This window comes from Oncorhynchus clarkii, chromosome 7, assembly GCF_045791955.1.
Source record: "Oncorhynchus clarkii lewisi isolate Uvic-CL-2024 chromosome 7, UVic_Ocla_1.0, whole genome shotgun sequence".
NCBI lineage: Eukaryota > Metazoa > Chordata > Actinopteri > Salmoniformes > Salmonidae > Oncorhynchus > Oncorhynchus clarkii.
In genome coordinates, this window is record NC_092153.1 from 63,782,824 (window position 1) to 63,800,716 (window position 17,893).

Below are 17,893 nucleotides of genomic sequence, written 5' to 3' on the forward strand. Positions count from 1 at the left end.
ATATTTTAAATAATATGTGAAATAAAAAACAAATTTAATGCATTTCTACCTTTCAATTTAAGGGAACATAAATTGAGAACTGTGCCAGGGCGGGTGTGAAAAATGTCACAAGGCAGCACTGTATCACAATAATTGAGACGTGTCTGCAAAGTGATCCGATCTATTTATGAAGCCAAGAGTGACCCGGTGTAACAGAATACTCTAAATTATCCCAGCCTTTAACCTCCACAAGATTCCCATTGACAAATTGAGCGTAGCGCCAAAGAAAACAAACATAACTTAGCCCATAAACATGTCAGAGAATCTGTCCTCAAACAATCACAAGCTGTAGCAGAGATCTCTGAGGCTCCTGCCTACATGGCCCCTTTTATTCAGCTTGCTCACTTAAATTGGCTTGCTCCTGTTCTATAACATGCAGCTTATGATGCGTTTCATTCAATGTTCTCATCTCCACTTTTATCTACAGTCTCGCGACTGACCGACTTACACACAAGCGAATTAATTCATTAATGTTCACTTTGCACAGAATTTTTCCTCGCCAAAATGCAAGCACTGTTGCACTACACAGTCCTGCACCTACTGTATGGACAATCAACACAGCTTTGTGCAGAACATTTTTTAACAACTAGATTCAAAGTGCAGTCAGTTAAAAAGTGCAGAGTTCGCTAGTTAAAACTTTTTCGGCAGCGCCTTGTTTCATGTTGGTTTCTTAGCACTGTTTGATCACTGTATTGAACAGGAGAAATAAGGCTGGAGCAGAATTGATGAGATTGAGTTCTACTTCTTTCTCTGACAATGTATTATTTATATACATCTCTGTGAAAATGGTCCTTACTGCTTTCTGTTCACTTAGGAGCTTGCACTTCTCCCGGGCCTCTTCCTGGTGGTGGGCCCGTCTGAACTCCAAGCTCTCCTTGTCTGCCAGGTCCACCTTCATCTGGGCCTCAAGGACCTGGGTAGTGTTCAGCAGGGGGAAAAACTGAAACAGTGAATGCGGCGGTACTACCGGACCATGTCCAATAAGAACACAGATTTCTGTTTTTCAGTTGCAAACATTGTTTTGCCACGGTCTACCGTATTGAACATGACCCCTGGTTGAAGGGGATCAACAAAGCCAGGTGACCAGGTAGCTGACTTGTCCACACTTTTCAATATAGAAAGACAGCCTGCTCATCATGCAGGTCGCAAGGATGACTGAAAGTCCACTCTACCTTAATTTTGTCCTCGTAGAGCTTCTCCTTCTGCACCATGTGAGTCTCCATCCGCTGGGCTGTGGACTGGGTCTCCCTCAGGTTCTCCTCCAGCTCCTGTACCAGAAAACACACACAGACATGAATATCCACAATGTACACAATATAACAAGAAGAAACTACAAAATGAACCTAAAAGGAAACACAGTATGGATGATGAAAGCACAATCCACACTGTCACTAAGTCCATGACAGAGAAACTCGCTTGGAAGAGCTGTTTATCCATGACACAGTGGTAGTGGTGGCCTTTCATGCTGGAGTGCAGCCCAGCCAGTGTGAATGTGTAAGGAAAGCTGTCCCCTGTGTGAGCGGCGGATCTGTTGTGGCTTGTGACAGCAGGCGGGACATCCCAAGAGAAAGAAATGTGTGTGTATGCATGCCATGGGGCAGCAAGCAGGGTATTCCCTGTGTGTGTGTGTGTGTGTGTGTGTGTGTGTGTGTGTGTGTGCATCCGACCGTGCATATGTATACGACTGTGTGTGTGTGTGTGTGTATGTGCCCACTCTACCCTGTGTTCTGGGATAAGGGGGTAAGGAAGAGAGGGATAGAGGAATGGAGGGGAGTCAGCGTATTAAGAGGAACTTTATCCCTCATCTCTCACCAGGATCTTATCAGCCATCTGCTGGATCTGCTGGGATTTGGTCTGGATATCGTCCTTCAGCTTGTTCTCCCTCCGCTCCACCATCTCCAGACGCTTCACCTGGTTCTCCAGGGTCTTCTTACCCTCCTGCAGGACACACAACGTTCAAGTTCATAATAATACCCACAGGACAGTCAACGACAATGAAATACATGGATATTACAATGCAAACAATAAAACAAACAATCACAAATATGACTGTCTAGTCTGTACCTCGGTCTCTCTGAGACGTCGTCGGAGGGTGTCGCTGGGGTCGGCCTTGCTTCGCAGGCGCTCCAGCTCCCGCTCCAGACGTTCTTTAGCCTGCCGGATGTTCTGCAACAGCTCTGTGGCTTCTGTGCTGGCTTTCACCGCCTGGGGGTCAAGGGTCAAATGAAACAGCGTGTGGAGACAACAAAGCCCCTTAGGCTTCATTACTTTTTAATGTCAAGTTTTCCAACACACAGCGAGCAAAGGTCATGACACAATGCAAATAGATGGCTTTTTATTTTTGGATTTAATCTTTATTTAACTAGGCAAGTCAGTTAAGAACAAATTCTTATTTTACAATATCGGCCTACCCCGGCCAAACCCTCCCCTAACCCGGACGACGCTGGGCCAAATGTGCGCCGCCCTATGGGACACCCGATCACGGCCGGTTGTGATACAACCCGGGATCAAACCAGGGTCTGTCGGGACGCCTCTGGCACTGAGATGCAGTGCCACTCGGGAGCATTTAGACAATAATATATTTTTTTTATCACAACTGGTGTCAATTGTGAATGTCAATGACTCATTACATCAAAACTATTCAGCGCTTTGTACCTATTGGACCACAGTGATGACAGCTGATGACTAACTATTAATTTGGGTCCATTAAAGGGATAGGTCAAACTTTTTTGGCAAATATCTAACAACATTTCTAATTATCAGTTCAAGCAATTCCCATAGTGTGTCTCGTCAGAAGAAAACAATAGAAAATGTACCTTTGAAAGTTTGTCTTGGAGTTCCTGGATTTTCACTTGCTGTTCAGCATTGGTCTGAAAAACAGTATGAAAGATTAGCTGACTAATGTCAATGTGTGAAATTGATCTATTAATAATGGGACCCAATCTCTGCATGCTGAAGAAGGCGGAGGCCAAAATGCATCAGTGCAAGGCAATACATACATTTGTGATATTATCCCTTTCATTCCCTATGGACTTTACAAAACGAGGATTCAGAACCCAACCATTTTGAAGAGTATGGGTGAGCACATTGCCTATTATCTCCTCAGCAATACAGTTCATCCATGAACTTGACATTAGAACATACCTTCTCCAGTTTGCAAAGAAGCTCCTCTACCTCGGTCTTCCCTTGCTCCTTCGCCTTGAGGAGACATGCAGACATGTTAGCATTCACAGTTCACAACAACTGTAGATTACTTTAAGTGGCAACACAGGGAAAACCTCCTCTCCTGGCCTACTCAGTTTCACACACACACACACACACACACACACACACACACACACACACACACACACACACACACACACACACACACACACACACACACACCTTTTGGATTCTCTGCTGGTAGTCCACAGCCTTCCTCTTGAGTTCCTCGCTAGTGTTCCGGGAGTCTCGAAGCTCTGACTCGTACAGGTCACTACGGCGCCGGGCGGCCGACAGGTCCTCTTCCAGCTGTCTGATAGTGACCTGCATTTCCTCCAGCTGGGCATGGTACTCCTGAAGCAGAAGGCAAAGGAAGAGACATAATATACAGTGTTGTGTTCGAGACCACCTAAAGCGAGACCTAATCAAGACCGGAGCGAATCGAGTCAAGACCAAGACCCGGAGAGGGGGGTGAGACCGAGTCAAGACCGAGACCGGGAGGGAGACTAGCGGTCCGAGCCCATTCAGAATGTGCAGTATTTCTGTGTTCATATTTCAGAAAAACATATGGATCTTTTAAACATTCAGAATGGTGAAAAAAAAAGCATGCTGAGGGCAAACAGAGCCACTCTACAAATGTTTACTAACCCGAACACAGTGGGGAACAATAAGAGCGTTCTACACTTTCATGAAATTCTAAGGATTAATAAAATATGTTCTGATTTAATCTGTTCAGTTTTTGTTAGAAAGGTTAACACTGAAGAGAAAAAAAGATCCAATCAGGATTTTCCATTTGTGGTCTCTGGGGGGAGATACATTTAGCAAGCTAAGTCAGCCATTGCCGAGCAGGCCATCAGAAGCTTGATAGAATGCATCTGCCATTCAAATGTATTAGGGCAACATTTTGGAGTGACAGAAGAATCAACCAATCACATTGACTTGTAATGGTGGGACGGTTTTGACAAAAATGAATGGAAACTTCTGTTTTCTTATAGGCCAACCGGTCACTGTCTGATAGTGAGCAGTTCTTTTCCCAAGTTCTAGCCAGCTTTTGTTGTAGGTTAGTTTGCAGCAGGTGTTATTGAAGAGGATGTTGTTGCTAGTTTGTTAGCTTCTCCCTTTTCAAGAATAACTTTCAACAAGAAGTTAAGTTTCAAATGATAATCATCTGTGGATGGACCTGTGTTTTTTTTATTGCAGCATGCTTGCTGTTGTTAGCCATCTCTTTGAAAATAACTTGTGTGAAACATTGTTGCATTTAAACGTTAGATCAGTGGTTACTTTGTGTGTTAAACGGGAAATGTTTTTTGCAATGCGTTGTAGTGGTACATTTCGATTGGGAAATGCTTTGCCTAATGGTTGTTTTGCATTCTTATGATTGGACCCTACTGGCTTATTATGTCCGAGTGAATGTACTGCTGTCTTTCAAATCGGCCCTATGCAGTGTTGTAGTGGGCCCTGTGTGAAGGAAAGGAGCCCTGCGTGAAAAATTCTATATTTTCCTATAGATTTTTCCAGATCTTCACACTGATGTCCACAACAATGCTTACATTTTTGAGGTCTGGGAAAACATCTTTTTGGAGGGTGTAGTTGCCTTTTAATTCAATTGAGCAAAACAAATGCCCTCCCCATTGATGAGAGTCTGCGTTATATAAGTCTGTCAGGTAGGCCTACATTGCAGTCAACATTTAATTGGGAAGGTTTTTGCCGAAAGCCTTTAGAAATGTTCATGCAAACAGTCATGATGACTGAATTGCACGTCGCAAAGACTAAGGACCAAACTTGTTCAATCCCTGGTTTGCATACCCATTGTTGCCTTAGTTAGCATTTACCGGTAGATACTTTTGTCTAATATAGTGTATGTGGACACCCCTTCAAATTAGTGGATTCTGCTATTTCAGTCACACCTGTTGCTGGCAGCTGTATAAAATTGAGCACACAACCATGCAATCGCCATATGCAAACATTGGCAGTAGAATGGTCTTACTGAAGATCTCAGTGACTTTCAATGTGGCACCATCATAGGATGCCACCTTTCCAACAAGTCAGTTATTCAAATCTCTACCCTGCTACAGCTCAACTGTAGGTGCTGTTATTGTGAAGTGGAAACATCTAGGAGCAGCAACGGCTCAGCTGCGAAGTGGTAGGGCACACAAGCTCACAGAACGGGACCACCGAGTGCTGAAGCGCGTAAAAATCATCTGTCCTCGGTTGCAACAATCACTACCAAGTTCCAAACTGCCTCTGGAAGCAATGTCAGCACAATAACCGTTCGTCAGAAGCTTTATGAAATGGGTTTCCATGTCTGAGCAGCCGCTCACAAGCCTAAGTTCACCATTTGCAATGCCAAGCATCGCCTGGAGTGGTGTAAAGCTCACCGCCATTGGACTGGAGCAGTGGAAATGCATTCTCTGGAGTGATGAATCATGCTTCAAAATCTGGCGGTCCGACGTCAAATCTGGGTTTGGCGGATGCCAGAAGAATGCTACCTGCCCAAATGCGTAGTGCCAGCTGTAAAGTTTGGTGGGGGAGGAATAGTTGTATGGGGCTGTTTCTCATGGTTTTGGCTAGACCCCTTAGTTCAAGTGAAGGGAAATCTTAACGCTACAGCATACAATTACATTCTAGACGATTCTGTGCTTCTAACTTTGTGGCAACAGTTTGGGGAAGGCCCTTTCCTCTTTCAGCATGACAATGCCCCCGTGCACAAAGCGAGGTCCATACAGAAATGTTTTGTCGAGATTGGTGTGGAAGAACTTGACTGGCCTGCACAGAGCCCTGACCTCAACCCATGGGATGGATTGGAACGCCGACTGCGAGCCAGGCCTAATTGCCCGACCTCACTAATGCTCTTGTAGCTGAATGGAAGCAAGTCCCCACAACAATGTTCCAACATCTAGTGGAAAACCTTCCCAGAAGAGTGGAAGCTGTTGTAGCAGCAAAGAGAGGACAAACTCCATATTAATGCCCGTGATTTTGGAATGAGATGTTCTTCGAGCAGGTGTCCACATACTTTTGATAGTGTAGTGTATCATAAGTAGAAATACCAACCAGCTACCGATGTCATTCTTCTGTGAGCTGCTCCATGTGACAACCAGTTGAGAGCTACACACTCTTGCTGCCTGCAGATAATATAATGCTGAAACTAGGCTGTGTGTGCTGTGTGCATGTGAATATATTTGACGTGTTTTGCGAATGTGTAGGCTACTTTGTGCATGATTTCGCTACTGTACTACATCATTAATATGTCGTATACCTCCACTACACTACTTTGATACACAACAGAAGGGATTAAGAAGTGAGTATACGCAATGCCCACTGAAAAAAAGTGTGTATCGGGCATATACCTGTGTATAGCCACTAGCCCTTTTGTGTTTTACAAAAAGTGCACTCTCCTACATGATTTCTGGAATTACGGTTGCTGTCCTTTTATCATCAAGAGCCGGTCACACACTGAAGGCCTATCTGTGTCCAATAGGTTCGCCAACATGTCTATAATAGATCTAAAGACTTTTGTAACAATTTCCCCGTCTCCCCTTACTAATAGGGAGCACACAACTTTCTGAATGAAAGCTGATAATTGAGTTCCTTACTCCGCTGGTCTGGCTACAAGTCCTCACTGTTCGAGACCAAGTAGAAATGTATGCTAAAATTTATTAAATAAAAAACTCTGAAATCTACAAACACAATAACCCATAATGACAAAGCGAAAACAGGTTTTTCATATTTTTTGCTAATTTATAAAAAATAAAAACAAATCTTGTTTTCATAAATATTCAGACCCTTTGCTATGAGACTGTCCGGTTTCCATTGATCATCCGTGAGACATTTCTACAAGTTGATTGGAGTCCACCTGTGGTAAATTAAATTAATTGGACATTATTTTGGAAAGGCACACACCTGTCTATATAAGGTCCTACAGTTGACAGTGCATGTCGGATCAAAAACCAAGCCATGATGTCAAAGGAATTGTCCGTAGAGCTCCGATTCAGGATTGTGTCGAGGCACAGATCTGGGGAAAGGTGCCAAAACATTTCTAAAGCATTGAAGGTCCCCAAGAACTCAGTGGCCTCCATCATTCTTAAATGGAAGAAGTTTGGAACCACCAAGACTCTTCCTCGAGCTGGCTGCCTGGCCAAACTGAGCAATCGGGGGAGAAGTGCCTTGGTCAGAGAGATGACCAAGAACCTGATGGTCATTCTGACAGAGATTTAGAGTTCCTCTGTGGAGATGGGAGAACCTTCCAGAAGGACAACCATCTCTGCAGCACTCCACCAATCAGGCCTTTATGGTAGAGTGGAAGCCACTCCTCAGTAAAAGGCAGGTTACAGCCCGCTTGGAGTTTGCCAAAAGGCACCTAAAGACTCTGACCATGAGAAACCAGATTCTCTGGTCTGATGAAACCAAGATTGAAGTCTTTGGCCTGAATGTCAAGTGTCACATCTGGAGAAAACCTGGCACCATCCCTACTGTGAAGCATGGTGGTTGCAGCATCATGCTGTGGGGATGTTTTTCAGCGGTAGGGACTGGGAGACGAGTCAGGATTTTTACCCCTTTTTCTCCCCAATTTCATGGTATCCAATTGTTGTACTATCTTGTCTCATCGCTACAACTCCCTTACGGGCTCGGGAGAGACGAAGGTTGAATGTCATGCGTCCTCCGATACACAACCCAACCAGCCGCACTGCTTCTTAACACAGCGCGCATCCAACCCGGAAGCCAGCCGCACCAATGTGTCGGAGGCTACACCGTGCACCCGGCAATCTTGGCTAGCGCGCACTGCGCCCGGCCCGCCACAGGAGTCGCTGGTGCGTGATGAGACAAGGACATCCCTACCGACCAAGCCCTCCCTAACCCGGACGACGCTAGGCCAATTGTGCGTCGCCCCACCGACCTCCCGGTCGCGGCCGGTTACGACAGAGCCTGGGCGCGAACCCAGGGACTCTGATGGCACAGCTGGCGCTGCAGTACAGCGCCCTTAACCACTGCGCCACCCGGGAGGCCACACAGAGAGATTATTGATGAAAACCTTCTCCATAGCACTCAGGACCTCCGACTGGGGCTAATGTTCACTTTCCAACAGGACAACGACTCTAAGCACACAGCCAAGACAACACAGGAGTGGCTTCGGGACAAGTCTCTGAATGTCTTTGAGTGGCCCAGCCAGAGCCCGGATATGAACACGATCGAACGTCTCTGGAGAAACCTGAAAATAGCTGTGCAGTGACGCCTGAGAGCTAATTTTAAATTATGAAACATTGCGAGCTACTCATACATTTTACCCTAGCTTTCAAATAGGCTTTCTTTGTATTTTTCTGAATTCTGTTTTTCCTGGTTTGGGATTTTTTCAGTTTTTCACTCTCAAAATTACTACTATTCGTAGAGAAACAATACAATTGGATGTTCTGAGTCCATGTCCATGCTTAAATCAGAAATGGAAAACCATTTTAAAGGGCTGAAAAAAAATCTCTCTCTCACGAATTGAATGAGACATGCGCGCACCACAGACATGCAGGGGCAACGTTGCTGAAAATTATTTGGGAGACTGTGGTACCTTTAACTTTTTAATGCCAATGTTGAATTGACTGGATAGTAGCCGGGAGCTTGAGGTGTCTTATACTTGTGATATTTTTTCATGACATTTTGCGATGGAACACATGAAAAATACATACACTTTCAGAATTGTTTGGTGAGCTACTCATAGGTGGGCTGTGATCGACCTGCTGGAGATCCCTGCTATAATTACATCCAGCCTTCAGGATGGCAAACCGCTTCCTTATAATCATTATAAGCCAAGGCTTTTGACTCTGGCTTTCGACTCTGTCAATCACAACATTCTTATTGGCAGACTCAACAGCCTTGGTTTCTCAAATGATTGCCTCGCCTGGTTTACCAACTACTTCTCTGATAGAGTTCAGTGTGTCAAATCGGAGGGCCTGTTGTCTGGACCTCTGACAGTCTCTATGGGTGTGCCACAGGGTTCAATTCTCGGGCCGACTCTCTTTTCTGTATACATTAATGATGTTGCTCTTGCTGCTGGTGATTCTCTGATCCACCTCTACGCAGACGACACCATTCTGTATACTTCTGGCCCCTCCTTGGACACTGTGTTAACTAACCTCCAGACGAGCTTCAATGCCATACAACTCTCCTTCCGTGGCCTCCAACTGCTCTTAAACGAAAGTAAAACTAAATGCATGCTTTTCAGTCGATCGCTGCCCGCACCTGCTCGCCCGTCCAGCATCACTACTCTGGACGGCTCTGACTTAGAGTACGTGGACAACTACAAATACCTGGGTGTCTGGTTACACTATAAACTCTCCTTCCAGACTCACATTAAGCATCTCCAATCCAAAATTAAATTTAGAATCGGCTTCCTATATCGCATCAAAGCATCCTTCACTCATGCTGCCAAACATACCCTCGTAAAACTGACCATCCTTCCGATCCTCGACTTTGGTGATGTCATCTATAAAATAGCCTCCAACACTCTACTCAACAAACTGGATGCAGTCTATCACAGTGCCATCCGTTTTGTCACCAAAGCCCCATACACCACCCATCATTGCGACCTGTACGCTCTCGTTGGTTGGCCCTCGCTTCATTCTCGTCGCCAAACCCACTGGCTACAGGTTATCTACAAGTCTCTGCTAGGTAAAGCCCCGCCTTATCTCAGCTCACTGGTCACCATAGCAGCACCCACTCATAGCACGCGCTCCAGCAGGTATATCTCACTGGTCACCCCTAAAGCCAATTCCTCCTTTGGTCGTGTTTCCTTCCAGTTCTCTGCTGCCCATGACTGGAACGAATGGCAAAAATCTCTGAAGCTGGAGACTCACATCTCCCTCACTAGCTTTAAGCACCAGCTGTCAGAGCAGTTTACAGATCACTGCACTTGTACTTCGCCTATCTGTAAACAGCCCATCTATCTACCTACCTCACCCCCATACTGGTATTTATTTATTTATTTTTTTTGCTCCTTTGCACCCCAGTATCTCTACCTGCACATTCATCTTCTGCCGATCTACCATTCCAGTGTTTAATTGCTATATTGTAATTACTTCGCCACCATGGCCTATTTATTTCCTTAACTTACCTCATTTGCACTCACTGTATTTAGACTTTTTGTTTTCTTTTGTTCTACTGTATTATTGACTGTATGTTTTGTTTATTCCATGTGTAACTCTGTGTTGTTGTATGTGTCGAATTGCTACGCTTTATCTTGGCCAGGTCGCAGTTGCAAATGAGAACTTGTTCCCAACTAGCCTACCTGGTTAAATAAAGGTGAAAAAAATAAAAATAATAATAAAAACATATTGTCAAAATAAAAAGTACGCTTTTCCATTTATGATTCACCAACCTATTTCTAATTGATAATATCCGACCAGGGCTGGTTTGTTGTACTAACAGCCGTAGAATGAGCCTCTCATTGAGACGGTGGGGTTAAACGGCTTGTACTAACAGCTGTAGAATTAGCTTCTCATCGAGACAGTGGGTTTATACGGCTTATTGTACTAAGAGCCGTAGAATGAGCCTTTCTGCTGCTGGACAGTATATGATGATGAATCACAGACAAAAAGCCTGATCCCTGCTAAGCCTGATCCCTATGGTGGGTGTGGAACTCTCCCTCTCTCATACTGCTTACTGCCACAGAGGGCATCATCCACTGGCTCCTAGATGTCCTACCACAGAGATTCACACCAGACCAGAGAGTTAGACTGCAGAGTTACGCCAGGCTAGTTTCTACAAAGGATTGTGTGTGTGTCCTTGTGTCTATGTTTGAAGGGTCACAGAATTGAGTTATAAGAAAGATAAATACTGTCGTGAGAGGAATTGGTAATGAATGCAATATACTGCATTAAAGTGTATATGCATTGGAAATGTGAAAGAGTTTCCTGTATGATGGATGTTCCAATGATGAACTTATAATGCATAATATGAGGCAGAGATGGAAGAGCAGAACAGTAACACTGGACTGGCTAGGCCTAGGCTACACAATGAACTAAAATGGTTCTCATCAACCATTCAGTGATTTCAGGAGTCCTGATCATAGATATACATCATTGGTTCTTACTAGAGTGAATTTTATTTGTTCTGGATTTGGGAACGTCTACAAAATGGTGTTTCCTTTTGAAGAACATCTAACAAGGGGAGATCTTGAGTTTTGGACACAACCTTAGTTTGTGTTACAACTCAAAGGCAGAGGGTTAGTTAGTAGGTTTGGTGCCGTAAGTATCAAGTGTCTCAGAGTAGGTGCTGATTTAGGATCCGTCTAGCCTTTTACGTCATACGGATAGGCTAAGATGGATGGACAGAGGGGTCTGATCCTAGATCAGAACTCATACTCTGAGATGCTTGATGCATACGACCCTTGGTGTGAGTTTAGTAAGCATGATGTTCACCGTAGGGGAGTATAATTCTACCTGTTCCTTGATCTCCTGCATCTTGTTGCTCTGCTCTCTGATGTCATGCAGCAGCTGCAGAGCCTTGTCATCCTCCTGAGACACCTCCACACGGGCTGCCTCCAGGCTGCGCTTTAAGCTCTGTTCAAATGCATATATCACACACACATACATGCATGCACAAAAAAAACACACAAAACACATGCACACGTGTCACTTTGTAATTGAATCACAATGCATTAAAATATATCACCTCAACATGTATTTTACTGCAACATTGATATAACAGTACACACGCTATAAGGTAGTCACACTGAACTCTGATGTACTGTATGAATAGATGTAGATAAGAAACCAACACACTGACATCTTTTGAGATCATGCACTATAATAAGGTACTCACGCTGCACTCTGTGATGTAGGTGGCCAGGTCCTGCTCCAGGATGGTCCTCTGGGTCTCAGAGGCCTTAAGCTCCACATCCTTTTGGTGCAGAACTGACTCCAGGTCAGTCATCTTGCGCTGAAACCTAGAGATCTCCTGCTCCATCTAGGGCGTAAGCCACAAGAGACAGCGGAATATTGTACTGTCACTCAAAGGTTTCTCAGAGTTGTATACAATTGTATCAAAGGAGAAGGGATATTGTCCCTCAAAAGGTGCTTATATTTAAAGTTTGCCCTATATCACTGTCAATGTCACAAGATAGGGCAGGCGATATCTGGTAATCAATACATTATTAATTAACTGTTATTGATTGGTTTAAAAGCTGATTCTAGATAAGACTATATTGTTTATAGTTGCACTGAAATCAATACCCAGCTAGAGAGTCTGCCATGTATGCTATGCTGCGCATCATCCACATTCTAACTCCACTACAATCTCCTAATTTCTCCGTGATTTTCAATTAGTTATTAAAATAAAGATAAAATGCTCATTAACATGTGGCCCATTTCCAGGGGAAAAAGCTACAAAATATATAAAAAAAGAAGCTGCACATTACCTTGTGACATTTGTCTTGAGTTTCAACTAGTTCTTTGCTTTTTAATATGAAGCTTTTTCTCCATGGAGTTGGTTTTGGCAGGAGAGTTGAGGCCTGAAGCCACTGGCCTAGGAAAAGACAAAGGGGAGAACACATTTAATACACCATTCTCACCATTCAAAAATAAATACATTTTGAATTGAACGCAAAGGCATATGCTCCTTAAGTTTGACAAATATGTGTAATTCTTATTGGCACTCAATAGCTTATTTCATGACTGCCATTCAAGCTAAAAAATAATGCATTTATAATACCATTTCATTTAGCTTTGCTTGAAAGCAACTAGGCCTATTTCTTCTCTCAATATAATTTGGTGCAGCGTCTATCTATTCTAGACTATGTTGAGTCAATCTGAAAAGTCAAGACCGAGTCGGCAGACATTGAATTTGAAGTCAATCCTCTAATGCTTAGAAGGTTCATTTGTGGTAATTAGATGACTGATTGAGAGGATTAAGATATTAAAGGGAAGGTACAATAAATCCACCGCTTGATGTCGGAGGACGGAACTATCGACTTAAAATAAGACTTTCTTCACTTGTTTTTTATCATAGGCTTCATTGTTTTGGGGCTTATGCTTTTGTTGTCATAGGACTAAACAAATGATGTCTAGACCTAACTCTTAAAAAATGAAGACTTATCTTGCAGTCATTCCTTCACCACTACAGATCACAATATATCATAGAAATTAAGCGCTATGTATAAGCTTAAATCTCACAGGGATCCATTTAGTTTTCTGGCCAGCTCTGATGGAAAACGTGCTTTTATAGATTCAATCAAAAAGGATTATGTTTGAACCATTTTGTATTTTCCCTGACTACTATAAAAAGATGTGAATGACATGAATGAATATTTGCATATGTATATAATATAGATTCCACTTTCACCGATATCTATCATAGAGAATCTTGTTTACATAACGACAAATGGTCTGTCAAATTATGAACATACAAACCATGAGAAAATAGTCAAATGTCTAAATAGAAATCTGCTGTGTAAACACAACAGCGCATTTCCTAGAGTTATCAGTACCACCAACACATTAATACAGATTGAAACTGACTGATACATTGAAATGACAGAAATGGGTACATGCATCCACCAAAATCAGCACCAGTTTTCCTTGAGGGCGTACTGAGCGAGATATATCCCTCATCTCAATGCCCCTGGGAGAGAAGGAGGCTGGCGAACAGCGAACACACGATGGGTATTGCTGCCGGCATCACACTGTACAGAGGTAATAGATGGATGGTCAGTGCTGGCTACATTGTCTAAGATAGCCAGGACTGATGGCTGGGCAGGTTCTGTGTGGTTACATGTTTGCACAGGTCAGCTACAGGAGATCCCATCTGCTCCAAGTCTGCTAAACAGATGTCCATTTGCATTTTGCCTAGATTGATCTGCATTTTCCCCTCATTGGGCATAACGAGCATTTTAATAAATTCTGCATAGGCAACACAAACTTCTATCTTGATTGAGCTGCTTGTTTGTTATCCTTAAAAGCAGAGCAAAAAAGAAAACCAAAAACAGATCACTGTTTGTTAGAGCTCTACAGCACCTTGGGAGAGAAGAAAAACATGTGAATGTAAAAACAGGGAAGAGAGCGGGGGAGAGAGAAAGAAAGGGAGAACAATGGGGGTGGGGACAAATAACATCCCGGTTTCCATAGAAATACATTATCTTCACCAATCTGCATCCCTCCTTTCTCTGACTAGCCCAATCTTGCTTTTTGTTTAGTATTTTTTTTGTATTTTTGTCCTCCTGCTCCTCTGCATCTAGCAGCTTCTGCAATTAACCTGCCGCAGGGAACAGTTAGTGCTAGAAATGCAGCTGGTCCATTATTAGGGAATTAGCATTTATCAAACCCCTAACTAGTTGAGTCAATTACCAACCAAACCACCCCACTGTCAAACTGGCAAAGCCGTTATACACCAAGGGGCAATAACAAAGACAGAGTCCTTTAACATGCACACAACTGGGGAGAAGAGGGAGAGTCTCCTCTACCTCACAGCAGTGCACGACATCGACACACTCACCGGAATACCAACCAGCTCTGTGAAGGTTCAATAATAGAAGAAAGCTACATTCTCCTACCACACAGCTCTGATCGGTCTGCTCTCCACAGCAGTCGAAGAGGTAGACAGATGCCAACAAACCACTGGCACTCCTCTTATTCTCAATCCCAACATGAATTTCTCAATCAGACAGCTGTGTTTCAATGGTAAAACGGTCAGTTAGAATGCATGAAATAGGGGCTTGTCTCCAAGGAGACAGGAGAGAGGGGGGGAATCCCCTCATTCTGTCTGACAGCACATCGCCAACAAGCCATTAGAAAGCCACCAGCCAAGCACTGCCACTGCAGGATGAGAAAAAACAGCCAATAGACCCAGGCAGCATATAGAAAGACTTGGTTGGAGGATACCTGGAGAGTGTTGCTGTGGAGTTGCTGTGGCAATGCTCAATTTCAACCCACAAGGCAAACCAGCCACCACCTGTGACTGACACTTATCAAGGGGAGAGGAGAGGGGTTCGACTGACTGACGCAGCTCAAGGTACAGTACTTACTCAGACTTGGCCAGTGCTGTCAACTCCCTGCTGAAGAACCAGCCTAGAAAGGGCAGGTCCTGGCCCTGGAAGCTCGGCCGCACAGGGTCTCGCTAGGCATCCGCTCGCCAGGGCCGAGGCTTCTCCGGAGGCTCCTCAAAATTGGAGGTATCATCTTCGGCGCGGAGCGTCGGAAGTAAGGGAGGGAGGGCTGCGTGAGGAGGGAAGGGAGAATGAATGAGGAAGAGAGGGGAGAGTGTGAGAGAGGTAAGCCGTGAAAGAGGCAACAGATTTTTTTTAAATGGGGGAAGTGATAGAAGAGTGAGGCAGGAGAGGGGATGTAGCACAGCAACTGGCGTACACACACACACACGCACACACAATCTCCTCTGTCTCCCTCCCCCTCTCCCATTAATACATACTCTGTAGTGTCTCCCTCTCTCTCTTTCACTGCAGCAGCTCAGGCTAATCAGCTGGAGCCCTATAGCCTAGCACTCTATCTGCTCTGCTCTGCACTCACTCAATTGTCAACAAACACAGCCCCACAACACACAAACACAAACCAATCACACAAACCCACACACAATTCTCTGCATTTCAGACACACAGCAATCACACCATCTAATGATAATCTTTAACAGTATTTTATCCCGATGAAGTATTTGGATTCACTAACGTTCCTTTGATTATAGCATATTTGACAAATAGCCCATTTAATCTGGGCGGGTGAACAGCCACCCAGGCCACATCTGAAATGATAGACAATTAACAGAACATGTCAATTAAACAAAGGATCCTAATACAGTAGCTCTATGATCAAGTGCCTGGACAGGCGACACTCACAACTGAATTTAGCTACAATTTTATTTCCATCAGGGTCAACACATCAGAGTTCTTTCATGGAAGGAAAGACATTCCAGTAAATCCTCTTATAAAATTTGAATTGCTCACAGTAATTCTAATTTCACAGGTTTGTCTATTTACGCTGACAACAATTGTAAATAGTGACCATCAATGAGGAAATTTGCCATATCTGGTCAATTAAAGGCTCTTGCCATCTTCTAATCACATCTCAGTGCTATTCAGTGATTCTGAACTCTAACACACAAGCTTTTCTCTCATGAATATGTTACCTCATCCTAGTGTAATGAATAGGCTATCCATAGAGTGTGTGTATATATATATATATATATCTATATATATATATATATATATATATCTATATATATATATATATATATATATATATATATATATATATATATATATATATATATATATATATATATATATACAGTGCCTTGCGAAAGTATTCGGCCCCCTTGAACTTTGCAACCTTTTGCCACATTTCAGGCTTCAAACATAAAGATATAAAACTGTATTTTTTTGTGAAGAATCAACAACAAGTGGGACACAATCATGAAGTGGAACGACATTTATTGGATATTTCAAACTTTTTTAACAAATCAAAAACTGAAATATTGGGCGTGCAAAATTATTCAGCCCCTTTACTTTCAGTGCAGCAAACTCTCTCCTGAAGTTCAGTGAGGATCTCTGAATGATCCAATGTTGACCTAAATGACTAATGATGATAAATACAAACCACCTGTGTGTAATCAAGTCTCCGTATAAATGCACCTGCACTGTGATAGTCTCAGAGGTCCGTTAAAAGCGCAGAAAGCATCATGAAGAACAAGGAACACACCAGGCAGGTCCGAGATACTGTTGTGAAGAAGTTTAAAGCCGGATTTGGATACAAAAGATTTCCCAAGCTTTAAACATCCCAAGGAGCACTGTGCAAGCGATAATATTGAAATGGAAGGAGTATCAGACCACTGCAAATCTACCAAGACCTAGCCGTCCCTCTAAACTTTCAGCTCATACAAGGATAAGACTGATCAGAGATGCAGCCAAGAGGCCCATGATCACTCTGGATGAACTGCAGAGATCTACAGCTGAGGTGGGAGACTCTGTCCATAGGACAACAATCAGTCGTATATTGCACAAATCTGGCCTTTATGGAAGAGTGGCAAGAAGAAAGCCATTTCTTAAAGATATCCATAAAAAGTGTTGTTTAAAGTTTGCCACAAGCCACCTGGGAGACACACCAAACATGTGGAAGAAGGTGCTCTGGTCAGATGAAACCAAAATTGACCTTTTTGGCAACAATGCAAAACGTTATGTTTGGCGTAAAAGCAACACAGCTGAACACACCATCCCCACTGTCAAACATGGTGGTGGCAGCATCATGGTTTGGGCCTGCTTTTCTTCAGCAGGGACAGGGAAGAAGGTTAAAATTGATGGGAAGATGGATGGAGCCAAATACAGGACCATTCTGGAAGAAAACCTGATGGAGTCTGCAAAAGACCTGAGACTGGGACGGAGATTTGTCTTCCAACAAGACAATGATCCAAAACATAAAGCAAAATCTACAATGGAATGGTTCAAAAATAAACATATCCAGGTGTTAGAATGGCCAAGTCAAAGTCCAGACCTGAATCCAATCGAGAATCTGTGGAAAGAACTGAAAACTGCTGTTCACAAATGCTCTCCATCCAACCTCACTGAGCTCGAGCTGTTTTGCAAGGATGAATGGGAAAGAATGTCAGTCTCTCGATGTGCAAAACTGATAGAGACATACCCCAAGCGACTTACAGCTGTAATCGCAGC

At 43.5% G+C, this 17,893-nt stretch overlaps 1 protein-coding gene across 1 annotated transcript in view; it reads right to left on the reverse strand.

Moving 5' to 3' along the window:
* The window catches only part of LOC139413665 (citron Rho-interacting kinase-like), a 49,206-nt gene extending 33,857 nt beyond the window's left edge, over positions 1-15,349 (reverse strand). The window contains exons 1-11 of the mRNA XM_071161302.1: positions 15,245-15,349; positions 12,644-12,750; positions 12,049-12,192; positions 11,667-11,786; positions 3,427-3,597; positions 3,184-3,237; positions 2,856-2,909; positions 2,104-2,244; positions 1,852-1,977; positions 1,212-1,307; positions 836-952 (exon numbers count right to left, since the gene is read on the reverse strand). Coding sequence (XP_071017403.1) covers positions 836-952; positions 1,212-1,307; positions 1,852-1,977; positions 2,104-2,244; positions 2,856-2,909; positions 3,184-3,237; positions 3,427-3,597; positions 11,667-11,786; positions 12,049-12,192 — 1,023 coding nt within the window. The 5' untranslated portion in view covers positions 12,644-12,750; positions 15,245-15,349. The remainder of the gene's footprint in view (positions 1-835; positions 953-1,211; positions 1,308-1,851; positions 1,978-2,103; positions 2,245-2,855; positions 2,910-3,183; positions 3,238-3,426; positions 3,598-11,666; positions 11,787-12,048; positions 12,193-12,643; positions 12,751-15,244) is intronic.
* Positions 15,350-17,893: the final 2,544 nt, after the last annotated feature.